The following is a 24,686-nucleotide window of genomic DNA, read 5'->3' as shown; positions in this document are numbered from 1 at the left end:
TACCATAGATCAGTCTTGACTCCTGGGTTTTGCCTCCTTTCCAGCAGATGGAGACAGAGAAAGTTTTACTGACACTGTCACTTAACCTGGTGTGCTACCTACAGTCCATCAATATTGACCTATACCCAAGCCAAGATGGAAAAGTATCCCAAAACCTCAACGTAACCTATCAAACATCTCCTGCCGAACGAGCAGCAAGAGAAGGAGCCACTTAATCTGAACAACCCTTATAACCATAAAAGTTAAAATGGAAAATAACCATTACCAGAGCCAGAAAAAGCCAATTGAAAATCCTTCAGCTTATATACATAACACACAGATTAAGTGGACCTTCCAAACCCAGGTGGGGCTCTGGACTGATCTATGGTACTACAGGAATGAAAATTAGCATGTAAGAACCAATTTTCCTTTCCCTGTATGTACCCAGATCAGTCCAGACTCCTGGGATGTATCAAAGCTTCACTAAACCGGGTGAGTCTGCAAGAGTCCCACTCAAAGTACACTTTCCCCAAAGCCCATGGTATCTGGAGCCTGAACGTCCAGATGATAATGCCTGGAGAAAGTGTGCAATGACTTCCAAGTAGCCTCTCTACAAATCTCTTATGGCAACACTGACATTCAGCCCAGGATGCTGCTTGCGAATGAGTCAAGTGAGCTCTCAGACTCTGAGGCACCCACCGTTCCATGCAAATGTACGCCGAAACTATGGCCTCCTTCAACCACTGTGCTATGGTCACTTTTGAAGCTTTCTGCCCTTTCTTTGCACCATTGAAGAGAATGAAAAAATGACTGGATATGCTAAAGCTACTGGTGACCTCCAGATACCGCAACAGTGCTCGCTTCACATCCAGACACCTCAACTCCTTATCCAAAGCAACCTTCCTATCCAAATTTGGAAAGGCTGGTAACTCCATGGACTGATTCACGTGAAAGGACGAAACTACCTTTGGAAGAAAAGAAGGCACTGTACACAACGAGACCACCCAAATCCGAAATCCTTAGGAAAGGATCCCTACATGAAAGGGCTTGTAGCTCTGATATCAGTCTAGCTGAACAAATTGCCACCGGAAAAACGACCTTTAAAGTAAGATCCTTCAAAGTCGCCCTGTGCAGCGGCTCAAACGGTGCCTCACACAACGCCTTAAGAACCAAGTTTAGGCACCATGGGGGACATATTTTGTGCACTGAGGACGCAAATGTTTAACACCTTGCAGAAAACACACCACATCCGGATGCGCAGCCAGAGGCACCCCATGCACCTTGCCCTCTAAGTCACCCCAAGGCGGCCACCTGGACCCTTAAAGAGTTGAAAGCTGAACCTTTCACCAAACCTTGCTGCAAAAATGACAAAATGTGGGCCACAGAAGCTCGAATCAGATCCACGCACCATACCTCGAACACCTTCCACACCTGCACATATGCCAAGGAGGTGGACTTCTTTCTTACTTATAACAAAGTGGTAACATCCTCTGGTAACCCTTTTCTCTCAGGCGCCTCCTCTCAAAAACCAAGCCGCGAGAGAGAAGCGACCCGCCTGATCCAAAAAATATGGGACCTTGGCGCAGCAGATTGGGGAGATGAGCCAGATGTAATGGACCGTCCACTACAATATTGATGAGGCCGTTCCAGCACCACCACAGCTACCTGCCCCAGATGAATCTCTATTTTTCGCAAGACCTTGCTCACCAGTGGCCATGGCAAGAACAGATACAGGAGAATCCCCTGTGGCCACAGGAGGGCTAAGGATTCGATTCCTCCTGCCCCATGCTCCCTCCTTCAGCCTTGGCATTCCTCGTTGCCATGAGATCCATGCAAGGGACTCCCTCTACCTGCAACGAATCAGGAGCATGGCTTCCTCTGACAACTCCCACTCTCTGGGATCCAACTGATGCCGCCTGAGGAAATCCATCTACACATTGTCCAATCCCACTATGTGGGAAGCTGCCAGGATCTCCAGATGGCACTCTGCCCAGTGGACTAACTCCTGGGCCTCTTGCGCCACCGCCCTGCCACTGATGTAAGCCACTGTCATTGCATTGTTGACAAAACTCTCACTGGTCTGCCCCGAACAAGTGGCAGGAAGGCCTGCAATGCTAGTTGCACCACTCTCATCTCTAGAATGTTGATGGACCATAACTTCTCCTCTGGAGATCAGTGTCCCTGTGTTACTTGAGCCTGACACACAGCCCCCAAACTGGAGAGGCTGGCATTGGTTGTGACTACTATCCAACTCGGGACTTCCAAAGGCCATCCCATGGCCCAAATTGTTCCGACACAGCCACCAATTCAGACTCAACCTGTTAAGAGGCAGCAGTAGATGAAATTGCTCAGATACTGGGTTCCATCTGGAGAGCAAGGCTGACTGAAGTAGATGCATGAGTGAATGCCCAAGGGACCAATTCCAAAGTGGAAGCCATATATAGAAACATAGAAACATAGAAATGACGGCAGAAGAAGACCAAACGGCCCATCCAGTCTGCCCAGCAAGCTTCACATTTTTTTTCTCATATTTATCTGTTTCTCTTAGCTCTTTGGTTCTATTTCCCTTCCACCCCCACCATTAATGTAGAGAGCAGTGATGGAGCTACAACCAAGTGAAATATCAAGCTTGATTAGTTATGGGTAGTAGGGGAAGTAACCGCCGCAATAAGCAAGCTACACCCATGCTTATTTGTTTTACCCAGACTGTGTTATTCAGCCCTTATTGGTTGTTTTTCTTCTCCCCTGCCGTTGAAGCAGGGAGCTATGCATGAAGTATCAGTTTTTCTTCTCCCCTGCCGTTGAAGCAGGATATGCATTGAAAGTGAAGTATCAGGCTTATTTGGTTTGGGGTAGTAACTGCCGTAACAAGCCAGCTACTCCCCGCTTTGTGAGTGCGAATCCTTTTTTCTTCTCCCCTGCCGTTGAAGCAGAGAGCTATGCTGGATATGCGTGAAGTATCAGTTTTTCTTCTCCCCTGCCGTTGAAGCAGAGAGCTATGCTGGATATGCATTGAAAGTGAAGTATCAGGCTTATTTGGTTTGGGGTAGTAACCGCCGTAACAAGCCAGCTACTCCCCACTTTGTGAGTGCGAATCCTTTTTTCCACATTTCCTCTTGCTGTTGTAGCTTAGAGCGATGTTGGAGTCACAGTAACCATGTGTATGTTTATTGAATAAGGGTATTATCTCCAGGCAGTAGCCTGGAGATAAGAACCTGCAAATAATCCCAGACCCTGGGAGCCGTTCTGCTTAGCAATATAGAAACATAGAAATGACGGCAGAAGAAGACCAAATGGCCCATCCAGTCTGCCCAGCAAGTTTTGCACCTTTTTTTTTTCTCATACTTATCTGTTACTCTTGGCTCTTAGTAACCTTTTGATTCTATTTCCCTTCCACCCCTACCATTAATGTAGAGAGCAGTGTTGGAACTGCCTCTAAGTGAAATATCTAGCTTAATTAGTTAGGGATAGTAACCGCTGCAATAAGCAAGCTATACCCATGCTTATTTGTTTACCCAGACTAAATAATTCAGATCTTGTTGGTTGTTGTCTGTATATAGATCTACTTTTCTTCATTCCCCCTGCTGTTGAAGCAGAGAGTTATGCTGAATATGCATTGAAAGTGAAGTATCTGACTTTCCCCCCTGCCGTTGAAGCAGAGAGCTATGCTGGATATGCATTGAAAGTGAAGTACCAGGCTTATTTTGTTTGGGGTAGTAACCGCGTAACAAGCAAGCTACTCCCCGCCTTTTTTGTGAATGCAAATCTTTTTCCACGTTTCCTCTTGCCATTGAAGCTTAGAGCAATGTTGGAGTCGCATTAACCATGAGTATGTTTATTGAATAAGGGTATTATCTCCAGGCAGTAGCTGTCATTCCCGCGAACCACCCACTCTTCATTCACGTCCTCTAGACTTTATGGATCCACAGTGTTTATCCCACGCCCCTTTGAAGTCCCTTCACAGATCTGGTCTTCACCACTTCTTCCGGAAGGGCATTCCAGGCATCCACTACCGTCTCCGTGAAGAAATACTTCCTGATATTGGTTCTGAGTCTTCCTTCCTGGAGCTTCAAATCGTGACCCCTGGTTCTGCTGATTTGTTTCCGATGGAAAAGGTTTGTCGTTGTCTTTGGATCATTAAAACCTTTCAAGTATCTGAAAGTCTGTATCATGTCACCTCTGCTCCTCCTTTCCTCCAGGGTGTACATATTTAGATTCTTCAATCTCTCCTCATAAGTCATTCGATGAAGACCATTCACCCTTTTGGTCGCCCTTCTCCGGACCGCCTCCATCTTGTCACTGTCTCTTCGGAGATACGGTCTCCAGAACGGAACACAGTACTCCAGGTGAGGCCTCACCAAAGACCTGTACAAGGGGATAATCACTTCCTTTTTCTTACTCGATATCCCTCTCTCTATGCAGCCCAGCATTCTTCTGGCTTTAGCTATCACCTTGTCACATTGTTTCGCCGACTTCAGATCATTAGACATCATCACCCCAAGGTCTCTCTCCTGCTCCGTGCACATCAGCCTTTCTCCCCCCATCGAATACAGTTCATTCGGATTTCCACTCCCCATATGCATGACTCTGCACTTCTTGGCACTGAATCTGAGCTGCCATATCTTCGACCACTCTTCCAGCTTCCTTAAATCCCGTCTCATTCTCTTCACTCCTTCCGGCGTGTCCACTCTGTTGCAGATCTTAGTGTCATCCTCAAAAAGACAAACCTTACCTTCTATCCCGTCCATAATGTCGCTCACAAAGATATTGAACAGGACCGGTCCCAACACGCATCCTTGCGGTACACCGCTTAAAACCGCTCTCTCTTCAGAGAGAGTTCCATTTACCATCACACATTGTCTTCTGTCCGTCAACCAGTTTGCAATCCAGGCCACCACCTCGGCACTCATTCCTAAGCTTCTCATTTTATTCACCAGTCTCCTGTGCGGGTCCGTATCAAAAGCTTTGCTGAAATCCAAGTAGATGATATCAAGTGCTCTTCCTTGATCCAATTCCTTGGTTACCCAGTCAAAAAAGTATCAGATTTGTCTGACAGGATCTTCCCCTGGTGAATCCATGCTGCCTCTGGTCCATCAATTCTCCCGACTGTAGATAGTTCACTATTCTCTCTTTCAACATTGACTCCATTACTTTTCCCTCCACTGAAGTGAGGCTAACTGGTTTGTAGTTACCAGCCTCTTCTCTGTTCCCACTCTTGTGAAGTGGGACCACCAACGCTCTTCTTCAATCACTCGGCACCACTCCCGTTTCTAGGGATCTATTGAACAGGTCACACAGTGGACCTGCCAGCACTTCTCTGAGATCCAGGGACAGATATGCAAATCTGTCCCTGGATCTTGACAATCTGCTTCTCAGTAAGAAAATCTTTCCTGAGCCTGGTGTCAAAGCGCATTCCCAGAAATACCAGAACTTGAGACGGCATCAGCTGGCTCATGTGCAAATTCACAACCCAGCCTAGGGACCGTAAGCGCTGTAGCACTACTACCACTCCCCGATGAAAAAGGTCCTCTGACTTTGTGCAAATTAACCAGTTATCCAAATACGGTGAACCAGGACGCCCTCCTGCCGAAGAGCTGCAGCCACTACAACCTTTGTAAAGATCCTTGGTGCTGTTGCCAACTCAAAAGGCAGGGCACAAAACGGAAAATGATCTCCAAGGATCATGAACCTGAGAAACCTTTGATGGTCCGGTTGAATGAGAATGTGGACATACGCCTCGGTCAAATCTAGAGTCGCCAAAAACTCTCTTTTGCGCATAGCAGCTATCACCGATGTCAATGTTCCCATTCGAAAACAAGGTACCTTGAACAGCACATTCACCTTCTTTAAATCAAGAATTAGATGAAAAGCGCTGTCCTTCTTTGGGACACAGAATAAATGGAATACCTTCCTATTCCCTGCTCCTTGACTGGCACTGGGACGATGGTCCCCCAAATGTAGACTGACAGTTTCTCAAACCACATGTCTTTTCTGCTCGTAAGTGCAAGGGAACTTTATGAACAAATCCTTTAATGGATGTGCAAATTCTAAAGCATAACAGTGTTCTATCACACTTAGGACCCACCGATCCGACATGATCTTGACCACTCCTCGAGAAAAAATGTTAACTGACCTCTGATTCTAGGAACAGAGGAGCAGGCCGGCCTCACTTCATTGGAAGGCCTTGGACTCAGAGGCTCCCTGACTGGAACCACTTCTGATTGGTCTATGGCCTCGAAAGGACTGATTCCAAGACTGCTGCTTCCCGGCCCCTTGTCTCTGACCTACTCCCGAAGGATGAGACTGCTAGGGACGTTGGTTCAACCGGAAACGAGCCCTTGCCGAAAAGAAACCTCTGCAGACTGTCGGCTTGCCCTCTGGCAGCTTGTGCCCTTTGGTCTCTCCGAGAAGCTTCACAAGCTCCTCCAAGTCCTCACCAAAAAACAGCTTCCCCCAAAGGAAGTGATCCCAGCTGAGACTTGAACCAAACATCCACAGACCAGTTCCTTAACCACAGAAGCCTTCTAAGGGAGACCGCAAACATCAGATTGAGAGGAAGTGCGTATGAAATCATACAAAGCATCTGCACCATAGGCCACCACAGCTTCCAGTCTCTCAGCCTGTTTCGTGTCCTCCGGGGATAACGGTTTATCGGACTGCAATTGTTGTACCCAGCGTAATCTGGCCTGGAGCAAAAAACTGCTACATACAGCAGAGCGAATGCCCAACGCCAACACCTCAAAAATCTTCTTGAGGTGTACCTCCAACTTCCTATCCTGTATATCCTTAATCGCGATGATCCTGCCACTGGAATTGTAGTCTTTTTTGTCACTGTGGAAACTAAAGCATCCACCTTCGGCATCCTCAAGAGATCTAAAGTGTCTTCCAACAATGAATACAGCTTCTCCATGGCTCTGCCAACTTTCAAACCTGTATCTGGAGTCTCCCACTCCCGAAGCACTAATTCCTTCACTGACTTGTGGAAAGGGAACGCCTTTGCTGGCCCCCTCAAACCCCATATGACATATCCACTCCCTCGTAGTCTGAATCAGCCTGGGGCTCTTTAATACCCAGTTCATTTAGAACACATGATATTAAGGGTCACAATTCCTCCTGGCAAAAAAGGCAGACCACCTTTGGATCATCTCCCTCCACAGAGGGTGCTTGATCCCGAGTTTCATCAGGGTCCATGCTGCCTAAATGTGGTTTCACCCCAGATGGATCACCAGCCAGAGGATCATCAGCCTCCAAGCTATTATCTGTACTCTCCGAAGGCAACTGATGAACCAGCACTCTCCAAATTCTGGTTGTCCCACCAGATCAAGCCGAATGCGGCCTCTTGGCCATAACTGGCTGCTAAAGGTCCACTGGCTTGGGAAGACAACGTCCAGCTGTCCTTTTTGCCAAAAAAGCCTTATGCATAAGAAAACAAAATCTGGGAAAACATCCCCTGATTCATCTGGATCCTGCTCCAGGAGATCTTCCTCCTCCTCCTCCAGCAGAGGACGCTGGGGCCCCCACGATTCTGAGGGCCTTCAATTTGCAGGTGGAGGCAGGGCAGAGTCCTTGCAGGCCCTGTCAGTCACGGCAGCAAAAGAAGATAAAATGGCCACCATTACCGCCAAAATCGGGAAGGCACCTTCGGGCTGCTCAGCTCCCCCCACACTGACTGAGGAGGATCACTGCCTGTCCGAGGCTCCCTTAGCACTCCACTAACTACCTTCTCCCCTGGAGATGCAGCGGAAGCAAGTGCCAGTCAGAGAAAGGCACGCATGTGTCCCCCACTTGCCGCACACTGTCCACCGTGCGGCATGGCTGAGAAATTACTTTGGTTTTGGGGGTTTTTTTGTTTTTTTTACACAACCGCCACACAAGCTTGCCCACACCAGAGCCGTCAAAAACCAGACCTCAAGTGTGCCTGACATCCCCAAATTGGAATGCCGCAAAAAACCAGCCAACGCACCTGACCAGCACAACAAAAAGCAAAGAAAAACTGTGAGGCTTTTTTTTTTTTTTAACTTAAAAAAAAAAAAAAAGACTTCCTTTTTGTGGCTGCAGGCAAGAGGAGAGGGAACTGGCCCCACCAGTTATCTCCCCCCTCAGTGGGTCAAGGATCCCGACAGACCCAGGGGTTTTCAACTCCTCCCACTCTTCTGCTTCTCTACCTGAAAGGATGGCCCCACCAGGACCTATCGACCTTCAGGGAGAGCTAAGTAGTAATCCTAACCCTACAGCAAGTTCCAAAATCTTAAAAAAATTTTTTTTTAATTCTCCTCAGACTGCAGGATTTGCATCACCTTCCATCTGCTGCAGACAGAAAAATACTGATGGACTGGAGGAGGCACACTAGGTAAAACTTTCTCTGTCTCCATCTGCTGGAAGGGAGGCAAAGCCCAGGAGTCTGGACTGATCTGGGTACGTACAGGGAACACATTTTACTGTGGGATAAGACCCACAGAGCGCCTAATGTCGCAGTACAATGGGGTCTCTAATTGACTCTAATTGACATAATCAGAATAATCGAGCCGGATTCCCTGCTGGCATACATGCATTATAGTATGTTTTGAATAGAAATTTCTTACTGATGACGTAAGACGTAAGACGCTGTCCCCAGCTGATCTTTAGACATATTGGTATTCCTCCCACTGTGAGCTACGTAACAAGTAATACGTCGCTCACAGCTGATTTCTAAACACCTGAGTAACGTAACAACCAAGACGTCCCTCTTACCATTGGCGGGATTGTGATCCGTAGTTTTTTATAAAATAGCAAACTGAGAAGCGTAAAAAAAACGCCGCCATTCAGAGCTGATTAAGCCTGAGAGAAAGGAATAACTAAAGCCATGGATCAGTGCTAGTTAGCACAAGGACAATGCCGAGGAAACCAGCACGCCATTGAATTAGCGTTTGCCATTTTGAGGCAGGAGATATTCAAATTTGGGCCAGGAGAAGAGTCTGCAGAACTGGCGGAACTTGAGAGCGCGTTCCATTAAAAGGATACAAACTCCCCTGAGGAAGAAAGGATACTTTTTCGAAACACAGCTGTGTTGGGAGATAAGTGATACGTTTTCTATACCTTATTATCATGGCGTTCACCATGGACATTTTCCTAGTATAAAATCTTACCTTAAAGAGGTTCACACTAATGGCGTTTTGACTATAAATATCTTATACAAAGCAAATAAGCCAAAAGCCAGTACTGGCGTCATATAGAGAATAATTTTACTATTTATTCACACATTGATTAAAATAAAGAAGAAACATAAATAACAAAAGGATTGGAAGGTTGGTAAGCTTATGATTACACTACAAAATTGAAGCAAGGCCGAGGAGGCATGCATTCATATGTATGAAACTTACCTTTTTCCATTCCATATTATTATTTTTTAATTAAAACAAAAAAATTGATACATAAAAAATTGTTGGGTACAGGAGGGTGAGATTAACATTTGAGATACAGCAGTACAATGGGGTGACATTCTGCAGCAGTTTTAAATTTAATTCAAGATTTCTATTCTGCCTTTATAGTCTTTGTAAAGCCGACCCAAAGTGGATTATAAAAGTACAAATATAAATTACACTGTGGCGAGCCCTGTAACACTAATTCAAATCCCATTAGGCAACCTTCCCCCCACCCAGCATCATACATTAACTGATACAGAATGCCCCACATCAAACCTCAAGCAGACAGCACAAAAGACAAACCCTGTAACAATATCACCTGCCAATAATACAATCCCACAACATCTGGAACGGAAGGGTTTCACTGGCATCCAAGAACTAAGTGCTCACACCACTTACAGCACCATCCTTGTTCCGTTTTCAGTCCCCTAAGGCAGAAGGGGCACATGTAATACAAATGGAGACGGGGCATGCAGTTTATTCCAGAGCTGGCTTCTGCAGCTGTCAGTGGCTCTGGGCTCAAGAGCAGAGCACCGGAAAGGAACTGCTTCTGACTCCCAGAAGTCCTTCTGCCCAACGCTGCCCAAGGCTGACAGAAAGCAAATCTTCCTGTGACATATAACCGAGCCTGAGCGGGAAACTCAGAGCAGGGACCTTTAATGGTCGAGGGCTACAGCTGAAATGCTGCATCACAGGCGACGTGACAACACCCAAAAACCAGCAGACTCCGATTCCATGACGTGATAATGGGCAGATTTATTCCTATGGATTAAAAGGCTGCCCAAAAGCAGACACCGAGTTTGCCATTGGGGAACCCAGATTTGTGTCCAGTATGGCGCGACTGGAAATACAAGTCTAGAATGCCACTGCCAATACCCGCTCTGCACGTTCACCTTTAGTAGCTGGATAGACAGCCTCGGTTCAGTACAAAAATAAATACTGACCACCAGATGTGGTCGAGCAGCATTCTGTTACATTCCAGCCAGCATCCAGTCCTGCAAAGTTATTCCGCCACACAGGGGTTTGTGATTCAAGCCAGAAGTCTTGCCACTTGGCCACTGATTGTTCTTTACTAAGACAGCAGAATAGCATTAACGTGCCTCAGCAGCTCGCCAAACGTGTTACCTACCCTTCCTGAAGTAAATCTCAAAGGCAAAAAGATGGGTCTCGATTTTGTTCTTTACCAAGTTCTTCAATGGTGTTAAAAATTTAATAGCTTCCTCTAATGGGCTTTCAACCTAAAAAAAAAAAAAAAAATCAAAATATAGACAAGTTAAGCGTGGCTCCTTTGCAAAGGAAGTGGACTTGTCGGTAAGAGCAATACACCGACTCCCAAAGCAGGCTATGCTGCCTCAATCAGATGCTTGATTTTCTGTTGCTGGAAGGGGAGAGAGGAGGGCTTTTTACAATCCCTCAGCAACTGTAGGAGACAAAAGTCAAACTGCTGCACGAACAGAGACAGAAAGCTGCTTTCTACCACCTGCCTATACAAAAGAAAGCTGACTGACTTCCTGCTTCTAGTTCTTCCACGGTACAGATTCTTACAAAAAACAGTAAGGCATTGTGGCTGCCTTTTACAGAGAAATAAGGTGACCCAGCAAGCTGTGGGTGAGCGCTTTTTATTGGACTAATGTGATACATCTATGATAAGTTTTCAAGAGCTCTGCTTCCTTCAGCAGGTCAGTGAAGAGCAGGCGCAGTTGCAGTCAATCAGATAGGTGTGAGGAGGTCTGCCCTGCCAGGAAGTTAAAGGTTGTGTTACAGTTGCAGGTGGGTAAAGGGATAGGTAAGGAGGGTTTCATAGGGGAGACAGATCCAGTACTTTACAGTTCCAGGAGCCCTATTGTCTGATAATAGATAGCATAGAGAGCCGAAGCCCTTATTAATTCTCTTTCTATTCTTGCAAAACATTTGAACATCTGAATTTCATATACTTTCTGCTTCTGTATAGTTGTGAAATTCCCTCTAAGTACCCTGATTGTCAGGGCCGGTGGAATCATGTATTTATTTATTTATACATTTTTTTATATACCACCTATACACAATAGTAGATCCAGGTGGTTTAGGAGGTGGCCTAGGGCACCGGAAGTGGGCAAAGGCGGCAGTTTTGAAAGGAGTGCAGGAGGGACGAGACGCAGGTGGAGCTGGGGGCGTTTTCGTTTTGGGTACGTATTTATGTGAGTAGCCGAGGTGATTTGTGGTGGGAGAGCACACGAGAGAGAGAGGAAAAAAGATCACATGACCTCACTGCCTAGGGTGCACGGCACTGCTGATTGTGAGGTTATTAAGGGAGCGGTTGCCCCTTGAGAAGTGTTTATCTGCTGAGGTGTCTCTCTCTTCTTCTCTGTAATGTGTTATGTCTGTAAAGGTTTATTCTTGTCTTTAATTTTTGTCTCATTTCCCTCTTCATATTTCTGCATAAGATCTTATATATATTGCATTCACTCTATATTCATTTGAAATGAAGAGGATCAAATAGTTTGAAACCAGCCCGGAAGGACCTAAGAAGAACCCTGGCTTTCTTACCCATTATCAGATACAGGCCCTCCCTGGAACTTGAATGTTTCACTGTCTGTCGCCGCCCCATCCCTTTACTGAGCTGTAAGTGTAATGCAACCTGTAACTTCCTGACACAGGCAGACAACCTCACGCTTGGCTATCATTATCTGCCTTTCTAAACCCGAGCTCAAGGCAAGTTGTATTCGTATTTCCCTGTCCCCAGAGGGCTTAACAACCTAAGTGCCAGATTTACTAAAGCTTTATTTTTGCCTTCTCTGTCTATGGGGAACATGTTTAGTAAATCGGGCCCTACGTTTGTACATGGGCCAACGGTTACTTGCCCAAGGTCACACAGAAGGTCATTTGCTACTGTTTAAATGCACTGTAACTGCACTGGCTCTTTGTTCACCTGCTGAAAGGAGCAGAGCTCTTGAAAGCCAGTCACAGATGTCTTGAATTAGTCCAATAAAAAGGTCTCACTTCCAGCTTGCTTGTTGACCCTTATTTTCTACATTAAAAAAAGAGTGAACTCTAAAGCCAGAAAAATGTCAAATTACAACACCCTCCTTGAACACGGAAAGCTCCAGATTTAACTAGTGCAACTCGACACTATATTGGATTGTTTTGCTCAGGCATAAAATGGTGCTTTTTCAGTGGAAGCGACAGCTGGAGTTAGCCCAATCGTGGCTGTGTGCTTTGGCACAGAGGATGCCTTGTATCTTGGCATGCATAGAAGTAGCAGAGAAGTGACACACTCCTGCCTTCTGGAAAATAGGCACAGTGCGCTTTCTTGTTTCCCCACACATCCCACGGCTAAGTCTAAATAACCAGTGCCCTTGCAAACTACAGCATAGTTTGGACCAGAAAATGCACAGTTATTTATCTCTCTGAGGAATCGGAAGGGGTAATCAAGCATGCACGTACAGCCATTTGTTAATCTGAAAGGGATTTTTTTTATTTTTTTTAATTTAATACAAAGTTTCTGAATGGATTTCAATTTACCTTATCCGACTGCCCCAATTCTAAATCCTGTCCATTATGGGGGCAATTGTCAAACCGCTTGCCTTGCTGCACAGTCTTTGCACCAGTTTGCAGAAGACAATTACAGGTACTGTACTCTTACTTCAAAAACTGCCCCAGGGAAATATGCCGGCAGAGATTTTCACCTGCTCTGATGAAAACTACACGCAGAGGTTTGAAAATCCAAAACGATGAGCGCAGTTTTCTCTCCCAACCTGACCCTCCACTGCCCTGTGGATAAAAGCACGTGCTTTGGGGGAGCTCCATGCGTACTTTAACCTGCACACAGGATGGGCAATTAGCGGACAGGAGCGTTACACGGGTAAAGTGCTTTTTACCTGCAGAAATCCCTTTGAAAATAACCCACTATACGCTTAGGAATAGCCCTGCTTCTGCCTTAAAAATCTGAGCTCCAAAACTACATAAGAGGCGGCGGCCAGGACTGCCTTAAGCTGAACTGCGTTTTGCTACATTTCCAAATTCATACACGACCAGGATTCAAAATGAAAAGTTCACCCAGATCAATTCAACCACCACCTTAAGGCCCAAATGAAAAAGTAAAGCTGTCCCAGTGTCAAATCCTGATCTTAAGAAGCAGGGGTGGGAATGTCATTCGACCACACAAGACACAAATGCTGTAAAAAGCAGGATTTTCCTACTGCCTGTCGCAACGGCTGAGAAGGCGGTACCTTTGCCAGTTTTTCCGGGATAAGCTCCTCTTTCGGACCCCCGATTTCCTCGTCGTCGTCCTCCTTCTTCTTCTTCTGATTCCTCTGCTGCTTCTCTTTCTCTGCGTTCTTTTTCTCTTCCTCCAGCTGTGCTTTCTTCAGTGCTCGCCTCTGCTTATTGCGAAGTTTCTTCAGCTCCTTGTCAGACATGTTGGCTACAAAACACAAAGGGGTAGATTTTAAAAAGCATTTACTCGAGCAAAACTGGTTTTTGCTCGAGTAAATACACTTTACTCAAGTAAGTGGGCTTTTCAAAATTGCTACAATATATGCCATTGAATTGTCCATAGGATTTACTCAAGTAAGTGCACTTTACTCGAGTAAATAGCTTTTGAAAATTGCTACGATAGTATGTCACATTTACATGTGTAACTCCTTTGAAAATGACCCCCAAAGCATTGCAACAGTGGTGAGCCCTGCTGAGCCAGCGGGGATCACCATAATGCGCGCTCTTGCAGCAATTCAGTTTCTCGCTAACCCCCCCAGTTATTCGCTTTAGAGTGGCTGCTCGGGTTACCTTCCTAAAGGTACAAAACGAAGTGCTCTTGACGGAGGCCCTGCTAAAACAGGAGTATGCTTGGGTATGTGCGCTCTGGGCGACAGCAGCCCAAGTCCTTCATTCTCGAGACCGCCAGCTAACCAGAAGACTCCTCTGACGTCAATGACACTGAACTAAGATGCGCGCATCCTCCGAGGACAGAGAAGATGGGAGGGGTTTTCCCTTTAAAAGGCAATGTAACCGTGTAGCGTGACTCTTCGCTCGTCTAGCGTAAGTTCTGCGAACAGGCCTGAAAGCGGGGTAATATTATAGCACAACAAGTTCCACCCAGAATAAGAGAGGCTTATTTTCTGGGACGCATGTTGCAGTGTATGGATACATGTTCTGAAAATTTAGTTCTGAAAATTTCTGAAAATTTAGTGTGAATATGACACCAAACCCATGAACCCAGGAGTCTGGACTGATCCGGTACATACAGGGAACAAAGGGATTGCAGAAGCTTTTTTTTTCCCTCCCTTTGGAAAGTAGGATAAAAAAAAAAAAGGAACACACTTAACAGCTCCCCACAGGTAGAGCTTCCCAAACACACAGCATTTTAAAGCCTCAAACTCTGGCACAGCTTCAGCTCTCACTGTCAACATGCATAGCAGCTTCCAAAGGAGAAGCAGGCAGGACGTGTGAATCCTTTGAAGACACAATGCTCTCTCTCTCTCACCCCTTCTCCAGCAAAACAAGTGCCATCACAGGGGCCGGAATCTGGCTCCTCTTTCCCCAAGGCGCGCAGGGCAGAGAATCCTGCGCCATCCTTCCTCCCTCCCGGAAGAACTGCTGCGCCGCCTGTGGATCCTGCCTTTCCCTGCTGGAAGGGAAGTTACTGCTACCGTTGCCACACGGGAAGGTAACTCAGGCTCCTCCACCTCTCCCCCGGGTCTCATGTTTCGAAATGGAGGTAAACCATGGGGTGGGGAAAGAGTGGCCACAGCCCATCCTCCTGAGCAAGTCTACTCTGCTCTCTTCAACTATTCGTCTTAGGGGAGAGGCCTGGGAAAGAATGAATAAAGGAGAACGGGGAGAGAAAGCACACATGCAGGACTGGTGCCAGTGCAGGAGAGGAACAGAGGAAAAGGTGCAGGGGGGAATCAGAGGACACTGGAGGTATGAAAGAGAGTACAGACGGAAGAGAAGGGAAAGCAGGTAAAACGCCCAGAAGGTAACAAAGGGAGAAAGCACAAAGACAGTGAGACTGCAGAAAGGAAATGACCAGACAGTAAGACAGTATACAAGGAAGCTGAGAATGAGAGACAGACAGGAGGGGACAAAGTGGAGAGGACAGAAGGGTCAGGATGACAGCGAAGGCAGGGGCAAGTGGGACTGAAACACACACTGTCAAAGCAAAAAAGGAAGAAGGACAAAGACAGCAGAGACGGATGACAAAAAACAGGGAGAAAGGTACAACAGAGAACAAGAAAAGAAAGAAGCGGAGCCAGAAAAGACATCAAAGACTGAAAACGCGTTTCAGTGGCTGAAACAGAATATTCTGGAAACAGCTGAATCCAATCAATGAAAGGAAGAGGTAAAACCTTCTTTAACTATATAACAGACATTGGAGAAATTACTTATCTGATAATTTCGTTTTCCTTATGGACTCAGGACCAATGGGTTATGCTCCCCTACCAGCAGATGGAGACAGATTTAGATTTCAAAGCTGAAGACACCCTAGATATAACCCCTGCAGTGACCTCAGCCCTTCAGTCTTCTCTTCAAAAGCCACTGTGTACATACTATTGACAAAAACTTGATTTAAAATATGATTAAAAATGGATAACCGTGGGGGGGCTGATGACGTCAGCGGCTCGAGTGGCAGCCTAGCCTGGAGCTCCTGGCTATGCCGGATAGCATCCAGATAATATCGTAGCCATCCCTCCACCTTTTGACGCGGCTCCAACACCAAGCTCACCCCCGAAGGCTGCTGATGGCGAATCGGGCCCCCAAACCCGACTTTTGCAAGTTTTCCTACCAGAAATCGGCCCGGGAAAATTCTCCTGAAAAAAACAAAATGGCCACCGTGACGGGAGAAGCGATCTCTGAGGCCTCAGCTGCAGCACCGGCACTCCCCGATTCGGAAATCCCTACTCGGGGTGAGTTTAAGGCTTGGTTTGGGGAGCTCAGCCACGATCTCAATTCTTTTAAATCTGAGATCCGTGAAACGGTGGGTGAAATGAAGGAGGAACTGTGTGAAATGGGGAGGAGGCTTTTTGAGTATGAAACCCTCACTGAATCTCAGGCAGATAAAATGAGCTCGCTGCAGAATAGCCATAAGGAAATGGCTAGTGAAATTCAGCAACTCTCCTCCAAACTGGAAGATTTAGAAAACAGGAATAGGAGGGCTAATCTGCGCTTTCGGGGCATTCCTGAGACCTCTGACTTTGCTAACTGTGTGCAAGTTATTACAGAGCTTTGCACTGATTTATTACAGCAAGATGCAAACCAAAATGCTGCAGGCTCTGGAGGGTCTCTAGTGGTCAAGCTGGAACGGGCTCACAGGGTCCAGGGTCAGAGAGCTCCTAATCAACCCAAGGATGTGATCGCTTGCTTCCATGATTTCCCTGTGAAAGAGAAGATCCTGGCCCTGGCGCGCCAGAGGGGGAAGCTGCAGCTGCAGGGACATGATGTGCAAGTCTATGCTGATGTTTCCCCGACTACTATGAAGAAACGCCAGGCTATGAAACCTATTACTGCTGTTTTGATTAAAGAAAACATCCGGTACCGCTGGCTCTTCCCCTTTGGCCTCAGCTTTACTGTGCAAGGTACAACGCACAAGGCACAATCCGTGCATGAAGCGGCGGGCATCTTGAAGGACCTTGGCTATACTGTGACGGATTTGCCGCCATCTTCCTCGCCACGTGCCGACCGCAGGGAGGAACCTCGCTGGCAGCGGATGGGAAAGGGGGGAAAGAGACTGCGACGCACCCCGGATCCAGATATCGCGAACAGAGCCCCTACATGATCTGGCTGCTTTGGCTCTGAAGGCTTTGACACTGTTTCTTGTTAAGCCGCACCGGACGTGGAGGGTTTGGTTACTGGTTATATGTTTGATAATATGCTGATGCTGCCGGGTGGGACGGCACCTGGGACGCTGTCTTCACTCACCCCTAGATGATGGGGGACCCAAGAGATGATTGTGGTTCCTTTGGGAGGGGGGGAGGGGGGGGAATGGGGAATAGTGGGGATCTCCTCTCTGGGAGTGCATTGCCTTGTTGTTTACTGCCCGGCTCACTGAGGGCTACGTGCTGCTTGGTACTATGTTTAGTTGTCTCTTGTTTCATGGGGGGACCTCTCCTTCTCTTATCTCTGTCTGCTCTATATACGCTGGGGCACTTGAAATGCACCATCACTTGTCCGGATGGCTACCTTTAAGGTACAGTCCTTTAATGTTAAGGGACTGAATACGCACCGTAAGCGTAAATTACTATATAAAGATCTGCAGCGTGCTGATATTGCGATTGCTTGTCTCCAGGAGACACATTTAAAGCGGCGCTATGAGCATTTAATGAGCTCTGCCCTTTACCCGCATCAGTATTGGGCGGCTAGCTCTAAAGCTGCTAAATATGCGGGTGTGGGGATTCTATTTCACAAGGACTTTGCTTTTGAATTGCTTGACAGTGTTGCTGACCCTTTGGGTAGATATTTATTGCTGGTCCTTAATATTGCTGGGGTCTCGTATACATTGCTTAACGTATATGCCCCCAATGTTCACCAAGCCAAATTTTATGATGCACTGGTGAAGCTGGTCCTCTTGAAAAAAGTGGGTCACTTGATGGTGATGGGAGATTGCAATCTGCCCTTAGACCCTGGTCTTGATTCCTCGGGGGGGCGATGTTCTACTTTGAAAAGAGACCGCAATAGTCTCCTTGCTTTTTTGGACCACTTTCAGCTGGTAGATGTGTGGCGCTTTTTGCATTCCACCCAGAGGGATTATACTTTTTTCTCGAACCCCCATAACCTATACACTAGGATAGACTATGTTTTTGTGGATAGGGGAGTGATCCAAAATGTGCGCAAAGGGGTTATAGAGTCGATCACGTGGTCCGATCATGCTCCGGTGTGGGCTGAGCTGACTTTCCCTAATTATGACAAAGGCCAACGCTTTTGGCGCCTAAACGATAGCTTACTTGACAGTGACTCCTTTGTGGATCAATGTCGGCGGGAACTTACAGATTACAGTTCTCATAACCTTCACCCTGACATCTCGCCCATCACTTACTGGGACTGTTTAAAGGCAGTGCTTAGGGGGACTTTTATAGCTCGGGCCTCTTGGGTTAAAAAGGAGACCCAGCGGGAACGTTCGCTCCTGACTGCCAAATTATTGGACTTAGAACAGCGCCACAAGCAAACCCCCACTGAAGTGCTCCGTTTGGCCTTAGCTGACTACCGATCGCAACTTGGGGCGCTGGATGCGGCCAAAATTGCGCATGAGCTGGAGCAAACGGAACAAGTATACTTTGAAGGGGGCAATAAAGCGGGGAAGTTGCTTGCGCATAAGTTGAGAGCCAAACGCTTACAAAACACTATTACTAAAATTGTAGGTGCTCATGGTGCACCACTTACCTCCAATGATGCGATCCGTGACTGCTTTTTACAATTTTATTCTGCACTGTATTCCCATAACCACTCTATAGAGTTCAGGGACATACAATCCTTTTTACAGGACACTCCCTTATCCCAGTTATCAGAGTCCGCCAGGGATACGCTAGACAAGGATATCTCAGAATCTGAGGTGTTATTTGCCATTAAGCAACTTAAGGCTGGCAAGTCCCCGGGGCTGGATGGGTTTACTGCCCGGTTTTATCAATGCTTTGCCGGTGATTTACTTACCCCACTTACGGCCATGTTTAATGCCTTGCGACACGAGGGGGTTTTGAATCCTAATTCTAATGTGGCGGGTATAACGATCATTGCAAAGCCGGGACGGGACCCTACCAAGTGTGGCTCTTATAGGCCCATCTCATTGCTGAACATAGACCTCAAGCTTCTGGCTAAAATTCTGGCTAACAGGCTTAACGGTTATGTAGCACAACTCATTCACCCGGATCAGGCCGGTTTTATCCCTGGTCGCATGGCGTCCGATAATGTGCGGAAGTTGTTGGATTCCCTCTGGTGGGTTAAGCGCCATCATATCCCCTTTCTTTTTATGGCTATGGATGCGGAAAAGGCCTTTGATTTGGTTCACTGGCCTTTTTTATTTCAAGTCTTGCATACCATGGGTTTTGGGCCTTTTTTCATTACCTGGATTCAGAAATTATATGATAAACCGAGGGCCTGCATTAAGGTAAATGGGGGCTATTCCCCGTTCTTTATTGTTGAGCGGGGCACCCGCCAAGGTTGCCCGCTCTCTCCATTACTATTTGCCCTATTTATAGAACCTTTGGCCCAACGGATCCGGTTGTCAAGGGACGTGATGGGCATTAGTGTGGGGTCATATTCCTCCAAGTTGGCGATGTTTGCTGATGATGTCATTCTGACCCTTGCGGACCCTCAGCAATCGTTGCCAGCCGTGGTAGAGATTATTAAAACCTTCAGTCAAGTGTCTGGCTACTCCATTAATTGGGACAAAACCGAAATCCTTAATATTACGTTACCGGAGGACCAGGCACGGGATCTGAAAGCCCGTTTTGCTTTTAAATGGGCAAAGGAGAAAATTAAATACCTAGGTATATTTATAGGGGCTCATTCTGATGTTTTTAGGCTTAACTATCCACCTCTTCTCGCTAAATTGTACAGGGAAATGGAGGAGTGGAATCGATACCACATTTCGTGGCTGGGACGAATTGCTACTTTTAAAATGAACATCCTGCCCCGGATTGGATACCTTTTCCAGACCATTCCTTGCGTCATACCAACTGCACTGCTTCTCAAGTGGCAACGCAGGATTATGAAATTCCTGTGGCAGGGGAAGCACCCCAGGGTGGCCCAGAAAGTATTGTTTCAACCTCGGGTGCGGGGGGGCCTTGCAGTGCCTAACTTATTACGATATTATGTTGCGGCTCAATTACGAGCTGTTGTTGATTGGCACAGAACCACCGCCCGCAAACCTTGGGCGATTCTGGAGCAGGAACTTATCGGGCCACACCTGCTGACTAATATCCTCTGGCAACCTCCTAGCTCTGGGCCCAAATTGGAAGGCCTACCGGACACGATTCAGTGTACCTTACACCTTTGGTATAAATGGAAGCCCCAGGTGGTGGGGTCCAAGGTGGGGTCGGTCCTTTTTTCCCCCTTTCACTCTGGGTCATTCTTGGGGGGTACAGCTCCGCAGGTCTTTGCAGATTGGTTGGCTAAGGGTCTTTATAATTATAGTCACTTCTGGGAGCACTCCTCGTGGGTGACGTTCTCCACTCTCCAGGCCCGGCATGACTTACCTCAGGGGGATTTCTATCGCTACCTCCAACTAATGAGTTACGCAAGAGCGACCCATATTTCCCGGGATTTACTCCAGCCAATTGGTCTCTTTGAGAATTTCTGCCGAGCGGCTGACAAAGTACAGCACTTAATGTCCAAAATTTATAAGCTGCTCCTTCAGGGTATGGGCACACGCCCAACATTCCTGTCCGCCTGGGAGGCTGATCTGGGGTCCCCGCAGGGTGACGACTTTTGGGACACTATCTTTACAGTGGGGTGTAAGGGTCTTATCTCAGCCTCCTACTTGGAAAATAGTTTCAAACTCCTCTATCGGTGGCATTATACCCCCGCTAAACTCCATAAAATTTATTCCACGGCCTCGGATCGGTGCTGGAGGGGTTGTGGGGAGCGAGGTTCCTTTTATCATATGTGGTGGGAGTGTGCTGCTGTTTCCCAGTTTTGGCAGGGACTGGCTGTGTGGCTTTCAGACATATTGCATGTTTCTATTACTCTAACCCCCATAGTTGCCCTGCTTAACTCAGACTATCCACAGCTCGACACGGCCTTACAGCGTTTTGTTAGATTGGTGGTCACCTCTGCTCGATGTGAGATAGCTTTACACTGGAAGTCTCAGGGTGTACCTACATTATTGCAGGTTCAGTCACGGGTGGCAAAGGTTTGTACCCTTAGTAAGATTACGGCGCACCGTCGGAAACAAATAGGGGCCTTTCAGCGTACCTGGTCTTTATACCTAACATGGCAACAACAACAGAAGAAGATATGATTTCCTTTTATGTCTGATTTTCTCTTATGCTATTTGTTCATACTACCTTTGCAGGAGCTCCCAGGGATGGTAGGGGAGAAGGGTGGGGGGTGAGGGGAACAGAAGGGGGGGATATGTTTACACAATAACTGAGAAAAGCAGAGAATCTGTTGTAAGTCTTTATTGCATCTATTCTACTGTCAATTTTGTTATTGTACATGCTTCACAGATACTGTATGGTTTTGTATTGTCGGTATTATCTTTCTCTAATAAACCTTAAATTTCAAAAAAAAATGGATAACCGTAACTGTACTCAACCAGTCATAAACACTGAACCCCAGTAAGAATATAGATCTCCTAATCTAGGGAATGGATGATGGCTTACCCGTAATCCCTTGGAAACAATATCCACTCCACGGGCGAATCATTGGCACCGTTCTTGGGCAGCCATTCTCCATTTCCTAGCGTGTAGCCAGATGGACTCAGGACCAATGGAATGTACAAAAGTTACTCCCGATCGGGGCGGGAGGCTGCCTGCGGTCTGGTTAACACTGTCCTTGCGAAGGCTGAATCCTCTCAGGCCTGAACGTCCAGGCGACAGAACCTGGAGGTGGTGTGTAAGGAGGACCTCGACGCTGCTTGGCAGATATTGACAGGCAACAGCAGTCTAGCTTCCGCCCATGAGACTGCCTGAGCCCTGGGGGAATGAGCTTTAACCCGAGCAGGTAATGACTTTCCTGCCTCCACATAAGCTCCTGTGACCATCTCCTTAATCCAATGAGCTATGGTAGCCCATGAAGCTGGTTCGCTCCACTTCCTTCCACTGTGAATGTCCATCTTGCGGACCGGTTCTGAAACTTCCAGATACCACACCTAAGGTCTACTGACATTCAAATGACGGAGGAGTTGATATTCTTCCGCATCCTTGTGCTTTCCTATGGATGGCAATGAAATGGACTGGTTCAAATGAAACTCTGAGACTACCTTGGGTAAACTGTAATGCTCCTGGAGTCATCCGGAGGAACGATTCCTGACATGTCAATGCCTGTAGTTCAAAGATGTGATGTTCTGAGCATATGGCCACCATGAACACAGTTTTCAAGGTTAATAAACACAAGATAAGACTGCGCAGCAGCCGAAAGGAGGGCCCTGCCAAAAATTCTAATACAAGATTAAGATTTCACAAGGGAACCAGCCACCGTAGAGGTGGCCGGAGGAGCTTCACCCCTTTCAGAAAATGGGCCACGTCCAGATGAGCTGACAGGCGGGTCCCGTTCACCTCACCCCTGAAACAGGAGATAGCGGCTACCTGGACCTTCAAGGAATTAAGGGTCAAACTTTTATTCAAGCAGTCCTACAAAAATTCCAGAATTAGTGGGATTTTGTCTGCCCGAGGGGGGACACCGTGTTCCTTGCACCAGGCCTCAAATACTCTCCAGACCCACACATATACTAGGGACGTAGAGAACCTCCGAGCATGGAGTAAGGTGGCAATTACTGCTGCAGAATATCCTCGTTTCATCAGGTGAGCCCTCTCAAGGCCAAACTGTAACATACAATCGAGTCAGATCCTCGTGAATGACCAATCCCAGCTGTAGCAGTCCCTGTGCAGTGGTTGGCACGGGGGGGGGGGGGGGTCTCCACCAAGAGTCTACATGTCCGCATACCACGGATGTCTGAACCAATCTGGAGCTACTAGTAGGACTAATCCCCTGTGGTGCTCGATTCTACGAATGACCCTGCCCAGCTGGGGCCAAGGAGGGAAGGCGTATAGCAACTCTTCTTCCGGCCAGGTCTGAACAAGAGCATTGATCTCCAGGGACCACTGATCTCTTCTGCAACTGAAGAATCGGGGAACCTTCCCATTGTGAGATGCGGCCAGCAGGTCGATGGATGGGAAACCCCAGTGATCTACTATCAGCTGAAAGGCTGTGGCTAACAATACCCACAATCTCCTGGATCCAGACTCCCCCTGCTTAGAAAGTCTGCTCTGATATTGTCTTTTCTTGCGATGTGGGAGGCTGAGATCATCTGTAAACATATTTCTGCCCATTCCATAAGGAGACCTTTCTCCTGTGACACTTGTTGGCTCTTGGTTCCACCCTGGCGGTTGATATAGGCTACCGTCTTTGTATTGTCTGACATTACTCAGACCACCTGACCCTGGAGTCTGTGGCTGAATTGTAGACATGCCAATTTGACTGCCTGGGCCTCCAGAGGGCCTGTTCATCGGTCCAACGTCCCTGGGCTGTTCGTTCCTGACCGTGAGCTCTCCAGCCCCAGAGGCTTGCATCTGTTGTAAGGACCAGCCAGTTCGGAGAGGGCAGGGATACACCCCTGCTGAGATGAGCTTCCTGTAGCCACCACTGGAGCAGAGAGCATAGTCCCATCGGTAAGTGGAGGTGAATCGAATAGTCTTGAGACTGCGGGTTCCAATGTGACAGTAGTGAGCATTGAAGTTGTCGCATGTGTGCCCTCGCCCACGGCACTACCTCCAGGGTTGCTGCCATCAAATCGAGAACTTGGAGATAGCTCCACACCATCGGACGTATTGTGCTCATCGACCTAAGCACTTGGGGCATCAACTTCCTTATCCGCATGGTTGGAAGGAAGACCTTGCCATGCTTGGTGTCGAATTAGACTCCCAGGTATTCCAAGGACTGGGAGGGCTTGAAGCTGCATTTGTCCAGGTTTACGACCCAGCTAAGTTCCTGAAGGAAGGAGGTCACCCTGTTGGTCACCCGGAGGCTCTCTTCCACAGATTTGGTCCAGATCAACCAGTCATCCAAATACAGGTGTACCAGGATTCCCCACTTTTCTCAATGCTCCCGCTATGACCACCATAATCTTAGAAAATGTTCTGGAGGTGGTGGCTAGGCCAAAGGGCAGTGCCCAGAGCCGATAATGGCAACCCAGTACCACAAAACATAGGAAACACTGGATTTCTTGACAGATTAGAATATGTAGGTAGGCCTCAGATAGGTCCAGGGAGTTTTAAGAACTCTCCTGATTGTACGGCCATTATCACGGAGCGAAAGTTTCCAGGCGGAAATGAGTCACTCATCTGTTGATGTTCTTGAGGTCCAGGATGGGGCGAAAGGAACCTTCTTTCTTGGTACAATGAAATAGATGGAAAAACGCCCCGCATTTTCCTGGGATGCAGATACTGGGATTATAGCCCTCATCCTGAGAAGCCTTGAAATAATAGTCTCCACTGCCTGCTTCTTGTGCTGGGAGTGGCAAGGAGATATCATGAATATGTCCCAAGGAGTGCTGTGAAACTTCAGCGCATATCCTTCTCTTATGACATCCAGCACCCATTTGTCCAAAGTGATCTTGACCCATCTTTGGTAGAAGAGGGACAGTTGAACCCCTATCTCCTCGTTCTGAGGGGGAGG

General features: G+C 47.3%; 1 protein-coding gene across 2 annotated transcripts in view; it reads right to left on the bottom strand.

The window, feature by feature from the left end:
- NAA15 (N(alpha)-acetyltransferase 15, NatA auxiliary subunit) overlaps positions 1 to 24,686 on the bottom strand; it is a 180,636-nt gene that overhangs the window by 36,312 nt on the left and 119,638 nt on the right. For both annotated transcript variants that reach the window (XM_029595406.1, XM_029595321.1), the window contains exons 15-16: positions 13,589 to 13,782; positions 10,510 to 10,618 (exon numbers count right to left, since the gene is read on the bottom strand). In XM_029595406.1, coding sequence (XP_029451266.1) covers positions 10,510 to 10,618; positions 13,589 to 13,782 — 303 coding nt within the window. The remainder of the gene's footprint in view (positions 1 to 10,509; positions 10,619 to 13,588; positions 13,783 to 24,686) is intronic.

The sequence above is a fragment of the Rhinatrema bivittatum genome, chromosome 1, assembly GCF_901001135.1.
Source record: "Rhinatrema bivittatum chromosome 1, aRhiBiv1.1, whole genome shotgun sequence".
Taxonomy (NCBI): Eukaryota; Metazoa; Chordata; class Amphibia; order Gymnophiona; family Rhinatrematidae; genus Rhinatrema; species Rhinatrema bivittatum.
This window is presented reverse-complemented; position numbering and strand designations above follow the sequence as displayed.